This window comes from Suricata suricatta, chromosome 5, assembly GCF_006229205.1.
Source record: "Suricata suricatta isolate VVHF042 chromosome 5, meerkat_22Aug2017_6uvM2_HiC, whole genome shotgun sequence".
Classification (NCBI taxonomy): Eukaryota; Metazoa; Chordata; class Mammalia; order Carnivora; family Herpestidae; genus Suricata; species Suricata suricatta.
Window position 1 is genome coordinate 28,420,370 of NC_043704.1, and position 25,934 is coordinate 28,446,303.

The 25,934-nt window shown below is 36.7% G+C and overlaps 1 protein-coding gene across 8 annotated transcripts in view; it reads right to left on the bottom strand.

The window, feature by feature from the left end:
* The window catches only part of USP25 (ubiquitin specific peptidase 25), a 140,796-nt gene that overhangs the window by 52,665 nt on the left and 62,197 nt on the right, over window positions 1-25,934 (bottom strand). For all 8 annotated transcript variants that reach the window (XM_029939125.1, XM_029939122.1, XM_029939124.1 and 5 more), the window contains 4 exons: window positions 18,532-18,669; window positions 15,080-15,156; window positions 9,907-9,980; window positions 5,032-5,180 (listed from right to left, as the gene is read on the bottom strand). In XM_029939125.1, the coding sequence (XP_029794985.1) occupies window positions 5,032-5,180; window positions 9,907-9,980; window positions 15,080-15,156; window positions 18,532-18,669 (438 nt within the window). The remainder of the gene's footprint in view (window positions 1-5,031; window positions 5,181-9,906; window positions 9,981-15,079; window positions 15,157-18,531; window positions 18,670-25,934) is intronic.

Sequence of the window (25,934 nt, forward strand, 5' to 3'; positions counted from 1 at the left end):
TGAATCACCAAATACCAAAGTACAAAATAATGTAATATTTTTAAATGCTTATTATAAGCTGCACAATGTACAATAAAAGTAATTGTCACACATTGTGTGTGATATTTCAAGAACCACAAATGCCACCACACATGTCAATCAGCTAAGGGTACACTAATTTAAATTCAAACATCCCAAAAAGCAGGATTAATGCACATTTGGCAAACTGAATTTGACTAAGATCTTGAAAGTTTCTACTTTTCTCTAAATAAAGCTAATAAATGTAAATGGTTATTCAAAACTATTTATCCCTCCCCAAATGCTAATTATGATTATGTGAATTGCAATTTCTTAAGTTAGATTTGGTTTATCTTTAACCAAAAGTTGAAGTTTAAGAAATGTATTTTATATGGCTATTAAAACTGAAGTTGAGTAGAAAGTTATGAAAGGGCTAACACCAGAAGCATCTCTTAAATTTTAAAATCTCCTGAGCAAAGTCTGCTTATTTATTTGTTCCAAATGACAATGGCAAAAAATTTAGTTAGTTATAATGCACACCTAAAATTACTATTTATATTAAAACATACTACATATATATCAAAGAAAACTTTTGATGCCTTAAAATAATATTCTCTACTCCATTTTATGATACTAAAATAAGTAGGTTTCATATTTTATTACAGTATTTTAAATGTGAACCATTAAAGTTCAATAGTTACATACTTTAACTCATGGAAACCTACCATGGCCAATAGAAATAAAATCACCCAAATTGAGCATATGCTTCTCTATAGACCATGACAAGTTCAAAAAATAACTTCCATACCTTAAGAAAGAATGTTCATACTTGTTACGTATTATGTCTCTGTTGTGAACGTATTTACTCTAATAGCAGTGACAGTTTTTTCCATATTACAAGAGTGGAAGGATTTCACTTTCTTATTCTAAGCTGATGGAGCAAGGAGAGACAGCTGGACAATCCTTTAGTTCATCTTAGAAAATATTACAGGTTTGTCTAGCATAAGTACAGCAGGAGAGAACTAGAACTGTACATATACGACAATCAGATGTTTTTCTTTCAAAATATTACTTTTGCATTCAATAAAAAACTATTTTACTTCTCTCATTGGCATGACATGCTTGTGAGATTCAAGTCATTAAAGGTAAAAATAAGGCTTATATTCTTACCTCTAAACACATTTTGTTATTACTTATTATCATATTGTATAACAAACATATAGAAGTAACAGATTAGGGCAGTGAATAAAAAAAGAAACATACATAATCAACATGGGCAATGAAAATGCTCCTGATCTTAATCTGACTATAAATCTAACAGAAATATCTTCTGGAGAGAATGAAATAATTTTTATGAGTTCTAATAGCTGGTTTTTCTATTAACATGTTTTAAATCCCTTGCTTTTGTGATATTACATGAACACAGGGAGCAGCAGACAGAAAAAGCAGACATACCATTTCAGATTCCCACAGAATGCTAAACAAACCCAGGATATATAAATTAAGTATGAAAAGGGAAAACTTCCTATTTCAACTAAAAATAAGCTTTAGTCTTTAGACTGGCTTCACCCATTTTCCCTTTCACTTCTTTAAAAATGTATTATTTATTTACATCCAAGTTGGTTAGCATACAGTGCAATAATGATTTCAGGAGTAGATTTCAGGGACTCATCCCCCATGAATAACGCCCAGTGCTCATACCAACAAATGCCCTCCTTAATGCCCCTCACCCACTTAGCCCATCCCCCTCCCACCACCCCTCCAGCAACCCTGTGTGTGTTCTCTGTATTTAAGAGTCTCTTATGTTTTGCCCCCCCATTTTTATATTATTTTTGCTTCTTTTCCCTTATGTTCATCTGTTTTGTATCTTAAATTCCACATATGAGTGAAGCCATATGATATTTGTCTTTCTCTGACTGACTTATTTCACTTAGCATAATACCCTGCAGTCCCATCCACGTTGTTGCAAATGCCAAGATTTTACAGACTGTGAAGTCAACCTTCACTTTTAAAGACAAATTCCTCATACAATATCTACATATGTTTAATATGGTACATGTAGGTACTGTTTCTCTAATTTAGTTTTTTAAGTTCCATAAAATTTATTTTAGCACTTGAACTATAACATAGTACAGCTTTGTGAAGGGAAATTTGGCAGCACTTATATTTTTACATGAATACGCCCGGTGACCCACAGATCCCACTTCTGACTATCCTTCATTCCTAAATTCTCAAGGGTATTTACAGAAAGACATTCTTTAAAATTCTTCTTTGTCCAAATCTGTTAATTATAGAAATACAGGCTATTTGACACTATGCAGGTTTTAAAAAGGATGGTGTAAAACCATATACCTGGACATGGAATGACGCTCATGATATGCCAGTGAGTGAAAAACGCAAGGACAGTATGAGCAAATACTTAAGTGTGAGTAGCAATAATCAAAAGAAAGTGTACAACACACTATTTGTAGTGAATACCCAAACTAGAAGTGAGGTATTTACTATTTGAAATGTTCTTGCTCCAATAGGCAAGAAATCTAGGGTTTCCTCGGCAGTTTGATTCATCCATAAATTGCATACAGTTTTATATTTAAAATTTACGATTTAGAAAATATTTTAAAGTAGTTATCTTACATACAATCATTTTTAATTTATTAGTTGTCTGTTGGTTCCAGAAATTTAAACTCTCAGAGCCCACACCGGATATTTCAACATGAGTGATTCAGGAGACTAGAGGTCTTCTATATTACTAGACCACAACTATTTCAGCAAAAGAGATGTTTTCTGTATCAGAGTAAAATCAATAATTTTTACTAAATAATAGTGTAGGAGATAAAATGTTTTATCACCAGGGACTATGTCAATTAAGAAACAAACCTAAAATATTACTCATTGGTGTTTATAGATACTTAACAAAATAGTATTCTCAAGGACATATTGAAATAAGGCTATAATTTAAGCACACTATTAAAAACTTTTAAAACAGTCTACTTTAGTCAGTGATAGTCTCTTAAATCAGGCCAAATTATTGAAACTACTGTGTCCTGCAAATCTACGCAACTGGTAATAGGAATCACAGGTTATTGAATTTGTTATTATTAAGGCTGCTTAACAAACTGCTGAATTCAGAGGAAACATACCACTGTACCCCTCAGGCTGGATGTAAAAACCTGGACAGAAAATATGTACCACAGTATAGGGCATTCAGGGTATGGAGCCAAAGATGGAGAACAAACTGGATTTTTAAAAATAAACAAGGAAATTCATATTCAATGTTAAGAAAAACATTTTTAAGAGCTGTGAAAATGTGAAAGATTACTTATCAATTAATTTTTAAATTATTTACCAAGAAACCAATGTGTATTTCACTAATAAGCTAGTCTGATAGCACAAGGAGAGTGCCGTCCCTCCCTTCCCTGCCCCAACCCGTCAGCCTTTTATTAAATAGAAAACAGATCACACTTCTGGGACAGAGTGGGGAGGGGAATCTGCTTTCTTGTTCCACGGTAGGATACTGGAAGGGTCCCAATCATTAGAGATTGATCAATAAAATAAATAAGGTTAATTTAAATATTCTCTTTTTTTGTTTGTTTTTATTTATTTTTGAGAGACAGAGAGAGACACCTCGAGCAGGGGAGAGACAGAGACAGAGGGAGACACAGAATCCAAAACAGGCTCCAGGCTCTGAGCTAGCTGTCAGCACAGAGCCCGAGGTGGGGCTTGAACCCACGAACCGTGAGATCATGACCTGAGCTGAAGCCAGACGCTTAACCGACTGAGCCACCCAGGCGCCCCTAACATAACTATCCTTAACTGGAGGTCTACATGGGAATCACAGGTGGAGCTCTTAGGCCCAGGGCTCCCTCCCCTGTGCTAGGTTCTGACTGACAGCTCTGAAGCAGGGCCTAGGCATCTGCTGAGACTCACTGAAGGAGATGACCTATGATGCAGACCGCAAAACTATCTCAAATATTTTTTCCCCCAGTCTCTCCCCACTCTTAAAAACAAAAAGCCAAAAAATAGTAAATATTCTTTCTTTTTTTGTTGGGTATATAAGGGAAGAGAAGGAAATGAGAATGAAGAACAAAAAATGGTTAATTTTATCTTTTTCTTTAAAAGGCAAATTCAGATAAAAGCAATTTATTTTCAAAGACACAAGAACTCAGCCCCTTTTAAGATAAACACGGTGATAGCATCACTTAATATTCACTATGCACCAATTCAGGGATAAAGACCTGTGAAACTTTTTTGGTAGCACTGAGGCATTTCATCCATTCAGTCATTACATAATTCTATTTCCAGTTACCATACTATCCACTAGGGATACAGCAGAGAAGGACACATTCGAAGATCTCTTCCCTCAGGCATGGAGCATAAAAAGAGACAACTAGCAGCAATTGCTTAATGCTAAGTGATTTGGGAGCACATGCTCCTGTTCTAGGAACACATATGGATGAATTTATGGATGGCGGAATGGATATACAGATGGATCTAGAGACATGAATGAAAGACAGAGATGGGTGGCAAGACAGATCGGTGGAAACACACAGGTTTATATTTTTTAAGTTATATCTTTCTTGAGAAAGCCACATTCTTCCATCTGCTCTTCATGCAATTACACAATACTTTTACCAAAAAAGGAATCCAGACAAATTTCAACACTATTTGATATTAGTAACATATGTCTATATAAAATTCCACCCTACTATCAGTGTTTCTCTTCTTCACTTCCAGGACTAGCACACTACAGTGACTGGTACCTTCCCTAAAAAGTCTAAACAGACTTAACAATGTCCTAAAAGAGGATTATAACAGAAAACTTTAAGCTAAATTGTTTAAGTGAGAATGTAACGTAAATTATAGACTTGTTTGTGCAGGTTTCCCAAATGTCTACATTACCATAATTAAATCCAAACACATACTCTGAGTATTCTCTCAATTATTAGGCAGCTGTATAATTAGTGCCTTAAATTATACTTTGCAGCAGTGTAAGAGAGACCTGGAAGAAAGGAATAATGAAGATGCTAAACTCACCTCTTGGCCTGATTTGCCTGAATTCTCTGAATGTAAGGACTCAATTTCTCCTTCAATCATAGCTGCTTCTAGGCACTCATGTAGATCTTTGAATCCATTGACCTGAAGTGGGTACTGACCAAACATTTCAGTATTTTCAAATTTTTTTCCTACAGGAGAAGGGAAAGTTAATTGTTACTCAATATGGCTTTTTAGCCACTGAAAGTAAATGTGTATGAATTATCTCCTGAATCTAAAAATCATAACTCTAATTATGTTCCACAGGGTAGTCACTGTAATTTTCTTGTTGGTTTACACATGCACATAGGCAAATTCATACTGAGCCATAGATACTAATTACAAACCTGTACGTATGGAAGTAATTACATGTATGTGTGTGTAAATATATATATTCTTTCCAAAAATACCTTGAGGACAACGATACTGAGGACAAGATACTGTGCTGAACACTGAGAATATGCATAGCAGTGAATGAAAGAGATATATATTGGTCCCTGAGCTAAAGAAACTCTTGGCCTCTTTTGGAAGAAAGACATTATATATATTAAATGTACACAGAATTATGAACCAAAAATTACTTATCATTATAAGTGCTATAAAAATGTGTGGTAAAACAGAATAAAGTAAGAGGGTATGAAAACGTGAGCTACCCTAGTTGTTAGGGTTGGAGAGTAGAACAGAGAAGACTTCCATAGGGAAATGACATTTACACTGAGACTTGAATGGTGAGTAGGAGTTAACCAGGCCAGAGTGTCAGGGTGCTGTGGAAAGTTCTTAGCTCAGGAACAATACATGCAATGATTTCAAGGATGCAAAGAACTTGGCACATTTGAAGACTTAAGGGGAGGACAATATTCCCTTAGGGGAGCAATGGGAAGAAAATAATGAAGAGTCAGGTAAGGGGACAAAATCTACAAAGCCTTATAAGCCCTTGTTAAAAATTTTTTTCTCAATATACTTGGAGTAAAATAAAAAGTCACTGAATAGTTAAATCTAGGGATAGTAGGATCAGATTTGTATCTTTGAAACATCTTTATGGCTTCTGTGTTAAACAGATGATAGACTGTTAGGAGACTTCAAGAATCCACCTAGAAAAAAAGGCAGCGTGGGATAGGGTGTTAATAGTAAAGATGCACAGAAGCATATGAAATTTTTATATACATACTCAGGGAGGAGTATATATGATTGGTGGCTCACTGGCAGGAAAGCGGACAGAGAGTAAGAAAGGTATCAAGAATGATACTTGGATTTCCAGCATCAACAACTCAATTGATCACTTATGTACTAAAAGGGGCTCCACTAAAGAAACAGCAGAGATTCTTTCTCCTTCTGTTGTAAGGCAGTAGTGGCAATCACTGTTTTAGAATGGACGACAGCATTTCAAGTTGAGAAGAGGGTTGGATAGGAGTCTGTAACTAAAATTAATCTTCTGGTCTGAAGCTATAAATGAGAGAATTCCTGGCTACTGGCAGCAGTATATCAAGAGAGTGAATGAGACTGCTGAGAGAACTGGCACACAGGAAAAGGCAGGGGCGCCTGAGCTGAGTCCCAAGGATCTGCTACCTTCAGATCAAAGAGGCTATAATTACAACTTCTAAGAACGACTCAAAGAAGCGGGGGGGGGGGGGAGGGAAGCCAAGGGAATATGGTACCATAGAAGCCAGAGAAGTATTTTAAAGGACTGAATAGTAAAGGAAAAAAAGGAACAGGGGCACCTGGGTGGCTCAGTCAGTTAAGCATCTGACTTCGGCTCAGGTCATGATCTTGCAGTTTGTGGGTTCGAGCCCTGTGTTGGGCTCTGTGCTGACAGCTCAGAACCTGGAGCCGGCTTCAGATTCTGTGTCTCCATCTCTCTCTGCCCCTCTCCTGCTCTGTACTCACTCAAAAATAAATAAATATTTAAAAAAAAATTTTTTGAAGAAGAAGAAAAGGAACAAAGAATAAATAGCATGAATAGTGAGAACTGAGTGGAATCCGACAGCCTGAACACATATTAGAAATTGATGACCTTAGAAAGATTTCTTTTAGAAGTCTGGGGCCAGAAGCAAAAGTGGGATGGGTTGAATAAATGAGGGCTTAGTAGGTAAAAACAAATTCCTCTCAGCTGAATGAGATTAACTGAAAAGACTGTGTGAAGGGAGCTCTTTTTTTTTTTTACAATGGGAGTTACCAGACCACATCTAAATATTGATGAGGAAGACAGTGGAGGGAGAAGCTGAAAATAAAAGAAAAAAACCAAGGTAACAATGAGCGTAAGGTCCAGTGAAAGCATGAAGGCATGAGATTCTGAGCACATATAAACGATAGGCTTTTGATATAATTCCTTATTATCTGGAAGGACAAATGAAAAGAATGTGGTAAAGCCAGAGATGGATCCAGGTTGTGGCACCTGGAACTCAGATATATGAGAAACTTGTTTTTAAGACCTAGGATAGAAACTTGCAAACAAAATTAGACTCAGGACCTGAGACAGGACTTCTTAGCTTCATGGTAAATCCATAAAATCTGAAGGAAGGTCTTTCTCAGAGAATGAAGAGACAGAGAACTTAAATTAGAAAAGATAAGGGGTGTGTTGGTATTGGTAGCTCAATCAGTTGAGTGTCTGACTCTTGGCTTTGGCTCAGGTCACAATCCCAGGGTCCTGGGATCAAGCCCCGTGTTGGGCTCCATGTTGAGTGTGGAACCTGCTTAAGATTCTCTTTCTCTCTCTGCCACTATCCCACACTTGTACGCCCACATGCCCTCTAATTTTCTAAAAAACAGAAAAGATAAAAGTCATTATTGTAGAAAACACGACAGGGGCACCTGGATGGCTCAATCAGTTGAGCATCCAGCTTCAGCTCAGGTCATGATCTCACAGTTCGTGGGTTCAACCCCTGTGTCAGGCTCTGTGCTGACAGTTAGCTCAGAGCCTGGAGCCTGTCTTTGGATTCTGTGTTTCTCTCTCTCTCTGACCCTCCCCTGCTCACTCTCTCTCTCTCTCTCTCAAAAATAAACCATTAAAAAATAATAATAATAATAAAGAAAACAGGATAGAAGACAGTGATTTAACAAAATGAGTAAGACTATCAGGTACTGTCACAGGATTGGGACCAATGACTTAGTATCTGCTACAAATTCATGAAACATTTGTAGTCTACCCACTGAGTGACTTTTCCCCAGTAACATTCAGGTACTCGGTGCACACAGAGAGAAAATGAATAGCCCAGTGATGTTCAGAGAGCAGCCAGAGAGGTAGTGGATGGGGAATGGGGGAAAGGGAGTGTTAGAGATTTCTAAGAATGATCATAATGGGCAAGGCAGTAAGTAAAGAAAAGGGTCAAGAGGAACAAAATGAAGGGGTCAATGAACTAAATGTTCTGGAAAAGCTGAGGAACTTCTGCAATGAGGGCACTTTAGGAAGCAAATGAAAATCACCTCCAATTGAGAGCCGCTGGTCTAAAAAAAGCACTAAGAAGATATATGTAAAAGTGATAAGAGCAAGAAACCAAAGGTCATGTGGAAATATGTACTGAAATCACATTTACATAGAATAGTTTTGAAACAACTAATACCCATTATAAGGACTTCAACACTGATTGACAAGTTAACTATTTCAATAAATCACTTTTTTTAAATGTTTATTTATTTTTGAGAGAGAATGAGTAGGGGAGGGACAGAGAGAGAGGGAGACAGAATCTGAAGCAAGCTCCAGCCTCTGAGCTGTCAGCACAGAGCCCTACACGGGGCTCAAACTCAGAAACTGCAAGATCAAGGCCTAAGCCCAAGTCAGAGGCTGAACTGACTGAGCCACCCAGGCACCCCAATAAATCACTTTTAAGAATCAAGGTAACACAAGTAGAAACGTTGTAAATAGTGCACAATCAACCTGATTAGAGCTACCCTATTGCTTCAAATACAATGTTCTACTTTAAGTAAAAATCAGTAGGGCAGTATGGACAATTCAAATTGAAAAATATCCCATTATTTATATGATGAATATTCAGCATTTTAGGCAAAAAATTTCTAAAACTTTACTGATACCTCAGTGTAACCTTTAAAATGCCTGATTAAATCCTGACTTAATGTCTGCCTTTTTCTGAATCCCAAACTATAAAATTATATCGAAACAAAACTTCATAGGAATCAATTCCTCAAGGTCCTGAAGGAAAACCAATTTTCCAAATTTTATACTTTAAGTGACTTTCCAAAAGTTGATGCATTAGGCCATTGGGAAAATTTGTCAAAAATCAGTGCTTTGGAATTAGTAATCATTAGTATTTGAAGTATATCTAAGGAGTCCTTTCTCTTCCCTTGTTAGGAAAACCAAAGTGTAACTGGTCAGACCCAGATTTTAAGTAACAGGCATTTATGGTAGATAGAGTAATGTCATTCTTAAGTGATTTTTCAAAAGAATGCACATCTTTCTTGAAAACTAGAACCTAATGAATTTTATAATCACCCAAAAAATACAATACCCTGATTATGCTACATTGTTGAATACAGCTTTTAACATTCATGGACTTGAAATCCTCAGAAACAGTGAATATTATACCAAAACCAGTATTCACTTCCAATATTATTTTCAAAACTGACTGTCCCCTTAATCCTCGTACCCCAAAAATTCACAGAATCACAGAAGCCTTCTGGGGAAAGAATATTAAGATAACATTAACCCAGTATAAATTAGCATGTGATAATGGACCTTGTACCTTCCTGTTCAGCCACTCAATTTTGTGTTTTCTGTGTAAGTGATTAGTAATAACAATACAACAGGAACCACTAGACAGAGTAAGTCAAATTAAAATTAAAAACCAGTCAACAAATAAGGAGTCCCTATCAAGTCAAGCTAATCGATAATATCTCTTCAAACGTAATAAACATGTGTAACCATACCTTCAAGTACTCCCACAGCAAGGAATCTTCCATAGAACAACTCTACCATGGGGTTCTTTGGTTTCTCTTCATCCCTAAAGCATGGTATAAAACATAAATGTGATTCTAAGTTTTGGATCTGAAAGTAACAGAGAAAACATTAAAAGAACAGAAATATATGCCAAGATAGTGACATTTATGTGATTATCACTCACTCAGGACTGCTACTTACATCACCTTGGACAAGGCACTTAAACTTAGCTTTCCATTTTTTCGCATGTCAATTGAGATAATAATAGTAACTGAACGCAAAGGGCGGTTGGGAGGGTTAAAATGGCAGGACATTCTAAGAAGACCTGACAGTCTATGCTCATGGAGTGCTGAGCCTCTCATTATCATTGTTCTTTCCAGTCTCCTACGTTTAGTCTGTGAGATACATGCTTATTTGGACTTGTTGGGAAGAAAGAAAAGGCACTCTTAAGAGTAAATTTCTATAAACTTTTAATATGTCATTTCCCAAATTTAAAATAGAATAGTACACACCATTCAAAAATAAGAGCCTGTCACCATTGAAAGAGCAAAACACCAGGCTTGACCCAAAGTAGCTAAGGAGCTACTCCATCCTTCACGTTGCAGGTACAAGTAGTCATGTGTGAATTTTCCAAATTATTTAACAGACACATTGGTTTTTTTTTTTCCACTTGAAGCAAACAGAAGTTGTCAATTTTTCAACCTTGTTTATGTTTTATTTATTCTCTATGGTCTGAAAACACAGTTTATCCTGGCCTTACTACATAAACGTGTGTGGTACTACTACTGTGTACAGAATTTATCTTCATGAATTTTGTGTTTAAACTAATAAAACTGATTTACTAAAAAAATAAAAAATAAAGAAGGTGGGAGGAATGGGTGAAGGTCACTGTGTCTTTATAATCGTGCTTCACCATGTATTCCTTAAAACAGCCGGTGGGAAGGACTTCACTTCATCCTCACAACAATCCTAGGAGTTAGATTTTCAAACAGAGTTCTGGCCAGGGCGCCTGGTGGCTCAGTCTCAGTTGGTTGAGTGGCTGACTTCAGTTCAGGTCCGTGTCTCACATTTCGTGAGTTCAAGCTCCACGTCAAGCTCACTGCTGTCAGCACACAGCCCCCTTCTGATCCTCTGTCCCCCTCACTCTGCCCCTCCCTTGCTTGTGCTCTTTCTCTTTAAAAAAAAAAATTTTTTTTTAAATAAAATGTTTCTGGCTCTCTAGTTTCAGGTACATGGTTAAGATATACTTTCCCACTCCCATTTTATTTACATTGAAAAAATTATTTTAAAATGTTTATTTATTTTGAGAGACAAAGAGAGAAGAGAGAGTGCACACAGAGAGAGGAAGAGGAGCAGAGAGAGAGGGGAGGGAGAGAGAATCCCAACCAAGCAGGCTTCTCGTTTCAGCTCACAGCCCGATGTGGGGTTCTTGATCTCAGGAGCTCTGAGATCATAACCTGAGCCTTAATCCTGAGAGTCAGATGCTTAACCAACTGAGCCACCCAGGTGCCCCCATTTAAAAAACTTTTAATAATGGTAAGATACACATAACACAAAATTTACCATCTAACCAATTTTAAGCGTTCAGCCAGTAGTGTTAAGTATATTCACACTGTTATGCACCCAATCTCCAGAAGTCTTCTCATCTTGCAACGCTGAAACTCTACACACACTGAACAGCTCCACACTTTTCCCTGGGTAGTATTGTGAATAATGCTGCTGTGAACATGGGTGAACAAACCTCCTCCTAACAATTATTTACCTTGTTCTTTCCAACCTCTCAGAGGCCCTACTCTTTGGCCTGCATTTTAATTTTTTTTAACATTTATTCATTTTTTAGAGACAGAGTGTGAGTGGAGGAGGGGCAGAGAGAAAGGGAGACACAATCCGAAGCAGGCTCCTGACTCTGACCTGTCAGCACAGAGCCTGACTCATGGACCGCAAGATCACAACCTGAGCTGGAGTCAGACACTTAACGGACTGAGCCACCCAGGTGCCCCTCTTTGCCCTGCATTTAAACTATGAATCTCAGGGGCCCAGACTGGTTATGCCAAAAGAAACTTAAGGAACACAAGTGAAGAGCAAATAAACAGACACAAGACTCCTATAATAAAAATGAGAGACCCACCACTTGCATGAAAGCAGTAGTAAACACAGACTGACACAAATAACAAAGGCCAAAAGAAATCACTACAGAAAATCTGTATCGGGGACGTCTTACCCTTGGGAATTAGGTTGGCACACAAGGAGTTCAAAGGTCTAGACAGCTGACAGTCACAGCTTCCCAATCTTTTAACACCCTTGGTACATATATAATATGTGCAGAGAACTCTAAGGTAAAAAGACATATTTTTTTCATGGTCACAGAAACAGGATCAATATCTCCACATACCCATATCTAGCTAGCCACACCAACGAGGAAAGCTCTGTTTCACACAGAGAGAGCACAGAGATTCAGTAACAGCTTTATCTCCACAAACAGTTAAGAACACATAGAAAATTATGGGGAAATGAACCTGGAGAACATATTTCGAATAAAACTTTAAGATTTCAGATGAACTGGAATGGAAAAGTTTCAGCTTCTTTTAAAATAGTTTTAGAAGAAGGGGAAATAATCTGTTAGTTCCTAGATCAGAAACAGTGACTAGAACCCAAAGAAAATTAGCAAATAAATAAATAACAAGCAAGATCTCCAAAATCAGGATAAATGCTCCTCTCAGAAGGACCACAGATTTAGGCATTCCTCTACAGCTACCAGTAAAAAGCAATTGGGGGTCATGTACTAAAGACAGGATAAACTAAACGAAGTGCTTTTAGAAAATCTGGATAGGTTTGAGAGGAGGAACTAGGAATTTCAAAACTTCAAAATTCAGAGAATTACTGAGCAAACTTCAGAGACTCTGATATCACAGACTGAGGATACAGATATAGTTCATGCTCTGAGGAAACATGCCCCAAGAATTTCTGATATGAGAGCTCTAAGGAAAGATGTAAGGGACATGAGCTGTGCTAGAGTGAAACCTGGGTGGACAACTCTCACGGGTCAGGGTCCACAGACGCTCATCATGAGGGACCTATCAAGACAATATCAGTGGAGTAAATTACAAGAAAAAAAAATGTCAAGGCCAGAAAGCAAATCCAAAGAATAGAAAGAAAAGATACTCATCCATCAAACAGTGCTGGTTCTGCATGAGATATAGGCTAAGAAGCAGGTTAAACTGTTAAAAATTCAGCCAAACCTTCCTAAAAGAAGAATAAAATACACAAGTGTGTGAACTTTAGAGGCATATGCCACCCAGAAAAAGATGCAGCCGAAAGAAATATACACACGACCTTGAACATTCAAAGGCTGAGGAAGAGTGGTAAGGTGCTGGGACTCAGGTTTCAGATGCATCAACAGCAGATTCATTTCAGGGATCTGATGTGGAGATTTTTCCAGACGAAACTAACAGGAAGAGAGAAATGAACACGAAGAGAAAAAAAAGTAACCAGGTTTCAGAAGCCTAAGCAATTCCACACCGAAAGGCGATGGGTACTACCACTGTGGCACAGAAATCAGTCATTCAATGTACCACCTGGAGCCACAAACTGAAGCTCGTAAGGAAAATGACAGTAAAACTGTTGGTGGACAGGAAAGAAGAGAAGCTGAGGACCAAACCTGTCAGCATCACAAACTTCTAAACATGCCACGAAGGAAGCAGCTTTCACACCAGAATGGTTCTCTTCAGATAGTTAGCACCATAACTTCTCTCTTCAGAGTTCTCTCACCTGCGTTTATGTTCACAAGACTTCACTGTCTGCAAGCAAGTGGCCCTCAAGGACAGGCATCCTGGCAGACTTAAAACCGATGATTTCCTGTTTACAGCATATCCTAGCTTTCTGCTACTGCCTTTGAAGCAACAACTTGTGTCAGGATTGCACAAAGTTTCGAAAATATCATGTAGTTGAACTGAGAGCTAAAGGGTTGAAGTTTAGCTTTTGTTTCAAAATTTCAAAGGTAAGAGACCCTTCAGTGTTAATCATGTGTGTTGTAATAACCCTCTGAAAGCTAAAATTCAAGCCGACGAACGTGAACATCTGAAGGACTGCAGGATCTATACACACCCAAGTGAGAGCGCCCAGGCTACAGCTGCAGAACCCCAGAGCTATTCAGGCACAGAAATAACACGCTTGTAGCTTAGGCTGAACAAACTTAGCAACTCGGAAACGACTTTTATTTTTTGTTAGACTGCAACCACAAAGGGGGAAAAAAAATCTGATTTTTAAGTATAAAATTTCTTTGGATTTTACATTCAAAGACCAAGGGAATATAATATGGGAACTTATTTTTCCCCTGAGAACTGAAGGATGAAAGGGGGAAGTCTATATTAAAGCTTGGCGGCATGTCATATTGGCTAACATTGTATAAGTAGAACTTTTTAAACTTTAATTTAGTCTCGTTGCCGACCTGTTATAATGATTTTTACTGAATAGTAAAGCTGGCCATAATTTAAAAATAAAAAAAAGAGAGAGAATTTTCAGCCTTGGAGTTCTACCTGTCTTCTAGGTGTTAATTTCTGTACTTCATCTTATAGGATCACATCAGAACCTGTGGTGGCAAATCCTAAATGGTCCACCAATGTTTCATGAGGACACCCAAAAGACCAGTGGTTGGTTTTAAGAGAGTGGTCTCACAGGAATGGGAGTAGAACCATCCTGAAAGTGTGTAGATTTCTTAAATAACCAAAATCTTAATGGTTCAACCTGATGGGCAGAAAATAAGAAGCTAGGGAATGTCAAGGAGGCACTTCATGTCCTGTCCTCGTGATTTCATGGAATCGGATTCCACGGGAAGTAACACTTCCGGTATCTCTTCCCACCCCTAGCCCATTCCTCTTCCTGAAAAGAGACTGTCAAATCCAAGAATAAGAACTGGGTATGTGGGATTAGCCCTCTCAGGGGTTACTTTTTGTATCTTTCTGGCTGAATTCTAATCTTACAATAGAAATCTGAAGCTACCCAGCATTTTGGCCACAAATTTCAAACAACTTATCGATATTCTGGGTTCCCACATATCTATCTCAGCTTCCTATTTCTCCATAAACAGTGATACATAAAAAGGAAAAAATGAGCATTATTTATCAATCTCCTAAAACCGCACCAGTAAATGTTACGGTAACTCACGTCTCTTCTTCAGCTTTCATTTGGAAGGCATCTTCTAACCAATCTAATAACTTGTGTGTAAACTCACTCACATCTTGCTGTGGAAAGAAAAAAAGGTCTTATTGAGCCTACTAATAAAAATACTAAATACGGCAACATAAAACTTACAGCCAGTCATATCAAGCATAAAATTACTGGCTCCTCCCAAAAGTATCATATGAAATGTTTCACATCAAATACAAGAAATATTTATAATCTAACCAGAGAATAAAACTAGTATCTCAGAAAAATCAGCATTATGTTGATATCACAGTGATTAGGTTTCACTATGGGAAAAAATGTACACATGTATTATATGTTATACATAATATATAATATTATACAGATACATATATATGTATATATAAATTCTAATTTGCAAATAAGATTTTTAAAAATAATTATCACCCCCAAAAAGAGTTCTCTAATGAATCTTTATAAAATGAAGGACCCACATAAACAAAGAGTTCTTTACTCTATAAAGAATTGTTACTGGCTTCTCTCTTAGAAGGAAGATATGCTTTTCGACAATTCATTTTCTTAATTCAACTTTTACACACAACTTTTTAAGCCACACCCACTTTTACTAAGATACGGTAACTTGGACAGGTTTAGTCCAATCAGTCACCAACTCCCTGTATCAAGTCCACCAATTCATGAACTCTAAATGAATTCTCCATTCAGAACTAGCACAAACCTCACCTGCTGTCATCCTTTCTTTCAGTCCTAGTTCCCCTAACATGGAATAATAGGAACAGACAGTGGCAGTTTTACTCATTAACTACCATAATCCTTTCAATAATGTAGGTAAAACACAGAAAATAGGTTCATGTAGAACCTAGGGAGAAAAAATAAACCAATCCTACTAAGCCTGCTCCCTCAAAGACAGATGAACCAGTGTAGGCAATCTGCCTTTAGTTATCAAAAGAGCCCCAAGTATTAAACAAATTTACTGTCATATATTTTTCCTGCTAGAAGTTTTCTGAAGAGCATCTGGGTCTATCTACTCATCTTTAGGATGCTGAAACTAGAATCTAAGAAGCTTAAGTAAATTGTTCCAAAGCCAAATAGTTAGAGACAACTAACTCAGCATAAAAATCCAGTTATAAACATCCATACCAGCCGGAGTGGGTTAAATAGTGGCCCACCAATATGTATGTCCGTCCACCTGGAACCACAGAATGGACTCTTATTTAGAAGATAGGTGTTTGCAGATATAATTAAGGTAAATCTCAACATGAGATCATCCTTGCTTACGGTGGGCCATAAACCCAATGGGTAGGTATTCTTACAAGAAGCAGAAAAGCAGCAGACTCAAAGACACGCAGGGGAAAAGGCCACGTAACAGACACAGGAGCTATGCCTCCACAAGCCAAGGACCACCACCAGCCACCAGCAGATGGTTAAGGCAACAAGGAGTGTCCCTTAGGGCCATGGGAGGAACCATGCCCCTGCCACCACCTCTACGTTAGACTGCTGGCCGCTGGAGCTGTGAGAAAATAATTTTCACTTGCTTCAAAGTCACTTGGTTTATGGTAATTTGTTACAGCTGCCCCATAAATAGAACACCTTAAAACAACTTTCTGTAACTTTAAACTTCTATAATTTACTTATCTTGCAAGGTTAAACCTGACAAGAAATACAAACATTTCCTGCTTATCACAATACTATTCAGAATAAATCAATCCTTTTTTAAGCAGTCGATCTGAAATCAATATTTACAAAAGAATTCTACTTGCTTTCGTGAAAAGAAAAAAGATGAGGCCTTTACCACAAATTTTAACTTTAACTATTATAGGTATGATTAAAATTGACAGTACTATATACCAAAGTATCCCACAGACTCTTGCATATTCCAAAACATGATACATTTAGGAAAACTATGAAATGTAAATATGAATTCACTTTTTAAAAAAGTAATGACATTTACTTCATGGATTTATTCCACTGTCACTAATGTGGGTTTCAGATTCAAGTGTCTGTGAGTAGAAGAGAATCAAACCTGTATCAACCTGAATTAATGTACAACTACTCTAAAAGACCTCCAGAGAAGAAGAATTAACAAAAAGAAAAACTAGTTAGTCTACACTGCTAGCCTAAAGCGGTGGCATTCATACTGTGGCATTCGAGAGTGTAACAGCCTAACAACAGCTAGTTGTCTCCCTGTCCACTCTCACAACACTAGAAAGTCGAGTGTGTACATATAAGGCTTCCAATAAGTTGTGCACCCTCATTTTTAAATATGAAAAGATACCCAAAGATTACTATTCATATGTAGAAAGCTTCAATACCAAGGAGAGTAGCCAAGGAAAAGACATAGAAAAAGCAATTCCGTAAGAAACAGTAAGTCAGGAAACAGAAGTGACTTCTTTAAATTTAATTTTATCCACAAAGCGATTACAGAATATACTGCACATACTAAATAGTGCTACAAAAAACACAAGACACACAGAACCAGGAGTATCCTAAAATGGGGGTTTGAGATCATTTTTAAGAATATTTGACTGTTAAATGTTATTATAACAGATAAAAGTAAGACGTTAAACCTAACCAGCACTGGAACTTTGTTAGGTATTTTTAAAAGAACTGAACCAACCAAAAATAACAATTAAGAGCAAATCCTGATGTGAGCACTTTTTTCATTCATGTATCTTTCCATAAAAGGTGCACTTAAAAAGCAAAAATCATAGGGAAGACCGTGGCAAAATCACACATCTTTTCAGGACCCTTCTCCAAACCCTGTTACTACACATGCACATACAGACACAGCCCAGTCCGCTGCAGGTGCAGTGGCTTTAGGAATCTCCTCTTCAACATTTCATCGGCTTCGCTGCCAGCTCTTCCAACACTGCGGCTACTCCTCGGCTATTTTCTTTGCTTCTCTTCTGTTTTCCTTCTTTTTTAATTTCTGACTTACCAAATATGTACAAAACTCCCAATTATCTTTTTTTAAGAAATGGATTTAAAAAACGCACCAAACAACACAATACAAAGATTAAAAAATAGAAACAACAATAACGAACTAATGTATAGTTCAGAAGCCTTTTCTGAGTAATTAAGGAAACGGTAAACAAAAACAGACCTATCAAAAACATGTATACTAAACTGGCATTGGATATCACACATTTGTGAAGATTTACAAATACACATTTGTGAACATTCTTAATTTTACCTATTTTCACTTATTAATTTCAATCATAATATAAATCATAGCTTCATTTCTCTTAAGACTTTTCAAGATCACTGTTACTTTTTTCCATAATTTAAAAATAAACTTTCCAAATAAGCAATGTTTCAAATGGCTACAATTTATTTTTAATAAAGATGAATAACAACACCTTTAATTATCAGGTATCTTCGAAAAAACTGCTTAAGGAACAATCAGATACAGAAAACACAAGTGGTTAATAAAGAAGTAAATACAAAACAGCTACCTGCTGGGAGTCATTTGATTTGAAAGCATCCTTAAGAATTTCAACTGCTCTTGATGGATCAACATATTTCCTTTTAGTACCAACAAGAAGTGCAAACAGATACCGCAGCTCACGCATAAAAGGCAAATTCCGACGCTCCTATTGGGGGAAAAAAATCTTAAGTGAAAATTAATCTTTACTAGTAAAAGATACTCATTTTAAAATTCAAAAACTTAACTAATCTAGATTAGGGAGGAGTCCAGCACCCCTACATCATAATTAAAGAAGACTGTTGTGACCTAAAAGATTCAACAAAGTAGAGCACGAGCACAAAAATGCCAGAGGACCTAGGCTTAGCTCACAATTTTAGCCCAAATGCTACATTTTCATAGCGAATCATGTTATTACCCAGCCAAGAATATCCTCCTCATTCAAGCCTATTTATTATAATCCTTGCCATTCAGCACGGCCCAGCTGCTGGGGACAGCAATAACAACAGCCAGTGTTCAATGAGTGCTAACTTTGTGCCAGGCACTATTTAAGTACCTTTCCTCAATAAGCCCATTTAAACAAAGATCCCTCCTCTTCCATGAAGCCTTCCCAGACCCCTTCAAGTCAACGATTCCTTTGAACTCCACATCTTCTACAATGAATGTCCTTCAATCAGCAATGAATTACCAACTGGCACTGTCCTGGGATGATTCTAATCATCAGACAATATGAGTCTAATAAGTAATTAGAGTATTTCCTAATATTAGACTAATGTATCATCCTTTTAGAGTTCCTCTGAAATCTTAACTTTTGTGTGTCAATAGACTGTAAGCTTCTCAAAAACAAGAACTTCTAGATTTCTTCCACACCCTTCTGCTACACAAAGCAGGCATTCAATTCTTATCATTTGCTTGAACAAACCCTCCAGAAAAAACAAAAATAACCCAATATTATCAATTACGAACAACTTATTTTAAAACAAGAAGGAAATGTTTTTAAAGAGTGTAAATCACATATCAGTGAAATAATTTATGGTAACAAATCAAACTATAATTAGCTCTTGCAATAACAATTTCAACATGTAAAGCTTATCTGTTCCATTGAAACATGAGAAAAATTTTCCCAGTGTATATGGTTGGTGTTCTCACCATTATAAAACAGTAGGGCGGTGTGTGTGTGTGTGTGTGTGTGTGTGTGTGTGTGTGTGTGTATTAATAGTGCTTCCAGAATAATATAATCAGTGTAGAACTAGTTGTTTCTAGAAAGCATTTAAAAAGGAGTCCTAAACGAAATAAGTCAGGTGGAGAAGGACAGATACCATAAGTTTGCACTCATATGTCTAACAGGAGAAACCTAACAGAGGACCATGGGGAGGGGAAGGGGGAAAGAGGGTTGGGGAAAGAGAGGGACGAAAAACATGAGAGACTACTGAATACTGAAAAGGAACCTTGGGTTGAAGGGAAAGGGGGAGGGGTAAAGGGGGGGTGGGGATGGAGGAGGGCACTTGTGGGGAAGAGCACTGGGTGTTATATGGAAACCAATTTGACGATAAATTAGTAAAAAAAAATAATAAAATAAAATGTAATAAAACAAAAAATAAAAAAAATAAAAATGAGTCCTAAGAACAGGTGTAAAGGAATAAAACATTGGCTCTAACTACTTGTCATCTGATCCAAAAACAATACACTATTACAGCAATCACAAAGTGCGTTGTCTAAATGAAAATGCTAAGTTACGGAAAACATGGATTTTACAGAAGTATAATAAATTCCGTCATCAATGATAAAGGTTAAATGTAAAAGCTTTAAATGAAAGAAAACTAATCTATAATTTTTCTGTTGTACTTCTTACTCCCCCTCAAATGCCTTAGATAAATAGGTTTTAAAAGTATAAATACAATTTTAATTCACAAAATAATTTCCAAACTACCCTTAGTTTTCTGAGATGTTTCTTTCTTTTATGACCAAATCTAAGTCAGTACAGTTTTTTGAGACATTCCTTGCTAAGAACAAGGATGAAATAAATGGGCTTTTGAAAATTTAGTGAATTTCTGCTGAGAAGCATATTGGAAAAGTAAAATAATATATTTAAACATTTTTGCTCTCAGCCAATTTCTATGGCTAGAAAATACTTCTTGAATTTCAAAAGGCAAAGTTGTAAATGATGTTAAATACAGCTACTAAATTTGGCTAAATTATGAAAATATCACTACATGCAGAAACTATTCAAACTATTCTTAGTCTTTTTTAAAAAAGACGTATCGAGATAGAACTGGTGTCCAATACTGCCGGAGTCCAGCTCCTGCAGGTCCAGGGGTCCCCCGAAGGATGACGGTGCAGGCCAAAGAGAAAGTGGGAGAGCCTTGCGTTCGTTCTGATCCCCAGACAAGCACCGCTGCCCACCTGGCAGGCGTCTCCATCTTGTCTGGTTCTCAAGGTTTATTTATGGCAAAAGGTACAAGGGCAGTAAATGATTTCTCATAGATAAGTTTTACAATTTTAGCCACAAGCACTCGCGGTGTCATAGGTATTTTTACAAAACCTCAGGTCTAGCCTCCAGGAAGCCTTCTTTAACCAAGAGGCAAATAGTATTCTTTAGTAAAGTTCAGTTTTTTATGAGTAAGAGTCATTAGGCAGTTTATAACTCTAAGAGAAAGTTCCCAGAAAAAAACAGGTTCTCAGGAGATATGCTTGCTCTCATAGTCCCAAAGATGACTGATACATTTTACTGCAGTAGTGACTGTCACAAAGGCATTCAGGCCCAGAAGGTATTCAGTTATCCATATTGCTTAGGGGAAAATTATGTGTTGCATTAGGGTGTATCTAGTTTACTTACTATCTTTTCCCTGACCAGGTGCGGTCACGTCTGGGGGCGGGGGGAGACAGCCAGCTCCTGACTCCAATTAGCAAAGCATTTTGAGGTTTGGTGCTCAAGCAGAAATGAAAGTTTCAAGAGGGTAGATTTTGGGAGCTATCTGGGGGCAAGAGACCGTCCAAACTTGCCGTACCCTCACCAGGAATTTTCACTCTACCAGGGAGTTCAAATAGCTCCCAACACAATACACTGTACATTATAAAGTACACACTTTGCTGAGCTTCAGACATGTATATATCCATAAAAGCATCACCAGAGCCAAAATAATGTACCTACTCATCACCCCCACAAGTTTCTTCAACCTTTACTCCCTTTCCCTGACAACCATGGTCACTTCACATTTTCTAGAAATGTACACAAATCAGATCATATCCTATGAACTCATTTTAGTCTGGTTTCTTACAACAGAAGTAATTATTTTGGGCTTCTTCCTCAAGACTGTGTGTGTTAATGATCATTCTATTTTACTGCTCAGTAGTATTCTATTGTATAAATATCCCACACTTCTCTATCCAGGGACCTGTTCCAGATGCTGGGGCTATTACGGTACATGTCTTTGTGTGAACATCTGTTTTCATTTCTCTTGAGTAAAAACCTGGAGAGGGCTCAGGTTGTATATAGATTTATTTTTTTCAAACAGCCAAGCTGTTTCTGCAGAAGCATTATACTATATTATATTCCCACTGACAGTGTAATAAGCTAGATCCACATTCTACATCATTTGGATATGGGTTGTATCTTTAACTAGTTCTTCCAGTGGATACAAAATGGCACCTCTAGTTTTAATGTTAATGTCAAGCACCAATTAACTACATAATGTCATGTAGTTATTTTAGTCTGTAGATCTTCTTTGGTGAACTGTGTGTTCAAATATTTTTCCCAGAACAGTAATACATTATCTTATTACTGAGTTACACAAGTTCTGTATATATTTTAAATATAATTCCTTTACCTGATATATGTTATGCTTATATTTGTTCCCAGTTGTGGCCTAACTTTTCATTTTGTCTAAATTTTTCAGATTACAAATTTTTCATTTTGATGAAGTTTAATCCATTTTTTTCTTTTATGATTTGTGTCCTTGTTTTGTTCCACTTAAGAAATCTTTTCTTAACCCCAGACACTAAAATTTTCTCTTATGTTCTTGTCAAGAATTTTTATAGTTTTAGTTTTCTTTTAGGTCTATAATCCATTATCAATTGTTTTCATATATTTGAGAAAGATATGTTCTGTACAGGCTGAGGATTATCTTTCTGTCTACCATATCAATAGTTTAAAAGATTTTCCCTTGCCTACTGAATTGTCTTGTCAATTTTGATTAAAATCAACTCACTCTACATGAGTAGGTCTATTTCTGGATTCTATTCTGTTCCATTGATGTGTATGACCACACAATCTTTTCACCAAAAAGAATGCCTAAGAGTTGATTCTTCCAACATTGTCTTTCTTTCTAAAACTACTATGGCTATTCTAGTAGTTTGATTTTCCATATAAATGTTATATCAGTTTGTCAATTCCTATAAAAAAGCCTGCTGGGATTATGATTGGGATTGCACTGAATCTATAAACTGGAAGTAATTGATATCATAAAAATACTGAATCCTCTGATCCTTAAACAGATCTGTCTCAGCAAAATTCTGTGGTTTTCTAGAAGTATCTTTTGTCCACTTTACCCAAATAGTCCACAGTTTATGCTACTGTATAGAAACATTTTTTAATTTAAATTTCCCACTGTATTTAGAAATATAATTGATTTTATAAAGTTTATTTTGAGGGGCACCTGGGTGGTTCAGTTGGTGAAGCATCCAACTTCGGCTCAGGTCACGATCTCACAGTTAATGAGTTCAAGTCCAACGTCAGGCTCTGTGCTGACAACCGAGGGCCTGAAGCTTGCTTCTGATTCTGTCTCCTTCCCTCTCTGCCCCTGCCCTGCTCACACTCTGTCTCTTTCTCTCTCAAAAATAAATAAACATTTAAAAATTTATAGTTTATTTTGAGAGAGAGGTAAAGAAGAGGGGAAGGAGACGAGAGAGGGAGACAGAACCCCACAAGGCACTGTCAGTGTAGAGCCCGACACAGGACTCGAATTCATGAACTGTGAGATCATGACCTGAGCTGAAGTCAAGAGTCCAACCCTAAACTGACTGAGTCACCCAGGCGCTCCTGAATACAACTGATTTTTTTATGTTTGCCTCATATCATGTGACCTTGCTGAATTCATTTCTTGGTTCTAGCATCTTTTATTTATTTTTGTATAGTACTTAAAATTTTCTATATTGACAACCAAGTCATATACACAAACACAGCTTTATTTCTTCCCTTCTAATCTTTATGTTTATTTCCTTTTCTTGCTTTATGGCACTGGTTAAGAACTCCAGTCTACTGTTTAACAGAAATGGTGAGGGCTGACATCCTTGCTTGTTCCTGATTTTGGGGGCAAAGCATTCAATCTTTCACCTAAGTATTATCTGTAGACTTTTCATAAAAAGATTTAAAAAAAAGCTTCTTTTAATTTCTAGTTTCCGAGATATTTTGGGTACATTGGCTTTTGTCAAATTCTTTATCTACTGAGGTGATTATATGGTTTTCTTCTTTAGTCTGTTACTACGGTGAATTAGACTGATTTTTGAATACTAAACCAATCTTACAGTTCTACATAAACCTCAGTTGCCAATGAGATAGTATCCTTTATAGATATTTCAAGATTCAGTCTGTCAAATATCTGCATTTTGCTTCTATATTCATGAAGAACTTAGGTCATTCGTTTTATTTTCTTGAAATATCTTTTTCTAGGGACGACTGGGTGGCTCAGTCAGTTGAGCAACAGACTCTTGATTTCAGCTCAGGTCATGATCTTGCAGTTCCTGGGATGGGGCCCCTTGTCCCTGTGCGGTCAGCACTGAGCCTGCTTGGGATTCTCTCTTTCTTTCTCTGCTCTTCTCTGCTCACACATGCTCTTTTTCAAATAAATAAATAAACAAACAACTATTTAAAAAATAAAAATATAAAGAAATATCTTTTTCTATTTGGCTTCACAGTAAGACTGGGCTCATAGAATGAATTGGGAATTTTTACCCCTTCTTCAATTTTCTGGAAAAACATGTAGAGAACCGGTATTATTTCCTCCTTAAATGCTTGGTATAATTCACCAGTAAGCTACTTCACTGTTTAATTTCTTGGTGAATAGGATAACCACAAATTCAGTTTCTTTAATGAAATATAAAGGTTATCTATTTTTCCATCGGTTGAGCTTCATAGTTTGTGGCTTTCAAGATATTTGTCTGTTTAGGATAGTCCACTCTTCTATTGTCTAGAATTTGTAGTGATGTCCCTCTCTTTCATTCTTTATATTGGTAACTTGTTTCTTCTTCTTCTTCTTTTTTTTTTTTTTTTTTCCGCTCAGGCCACCTAGAACATTTTACTGATCTTAAGCAGCTTTTTGTTCCATTAATTTTCTCTACTATTTCAATTTCATTTCTATTTCAATAATTTAGCTCTTAATCTTTAATATTTCCTTTCTTTCAAATATTAATGTGCTTTTTTCTAATTTCTTGATGTGCAAGCTGGTATCATAAATTTGAAACTATTCCTAACTTCTAATGTGTTCAGTTCATGTATTTTCCACGAACCTATGCCTTAGCTACATCCTTCTAATTTTGGTATGTCATGTTTAATTTTTATCCCTCAAAATATTCTGAAATTTCCTTTCTGATTTGTTCCTGGTCCTTGGGTTATTTAAAGGTGTATTACTTAATTTCCCACAATCCGGGAGATTTTCTAAATATCTTTCCATTCTCAAATTCCATCTTTATTCCACCATAGTCAAAAATATACTTTGTATGCTATGAATACTTTAAAATTTACTGAAACCTGTAAATCCAATCTTATTCCCTTATTCATAACTAAAGACAGAAATTCCAGAATGACTCTGACATTTCTAAAATTCAAATTCCTTCAGGTGTTTGCCAAATGGAATTCAATTAAACACATTCCCTGCTCATCTGCTTCTTATCTCTAAGTAGTAGAACGTGTGAAAATCTTGTCTATTTGGAAATACTCACCCTTAAACAAGACTTTAATTAATATAACGTTAAGAGTTATAAGATTTTAGCTATTTATATGAAGATTACCTCTATTATGAACTATGTATCTCTGTTTTCTCAACATTTAACATGTTTTGTCATCAGTTTATAACTGTTTAAGGGAAAAGACATCATGAATGGAAGTGGGGAGGAGTGAGATGTTTACAGTGAAAACCCATCTTTAAACTTCCACTACCTCACAGTTCTCCTAGATATTAAAATTACAGACAGTATGCTGGGGCACTGGGGTAGCTCAGTCAGTAAACCTGTGTTTTTTATCACCTTAGCTGAATGTAGCACTGACCAGTGGCTGATAACTACCTATAAGCCCCACATGTTGCTTCAGAGATGTCAAGTTATAGTACGTATTGATGTTACCATGCCAAATTAAAGAGTAACTTCAGCGGCACTTGTGTGGGTCACTCAGCTAAGCATCCAACTCTTGGGTGCACCTCAGGTCATTATCTCACGGGTTTG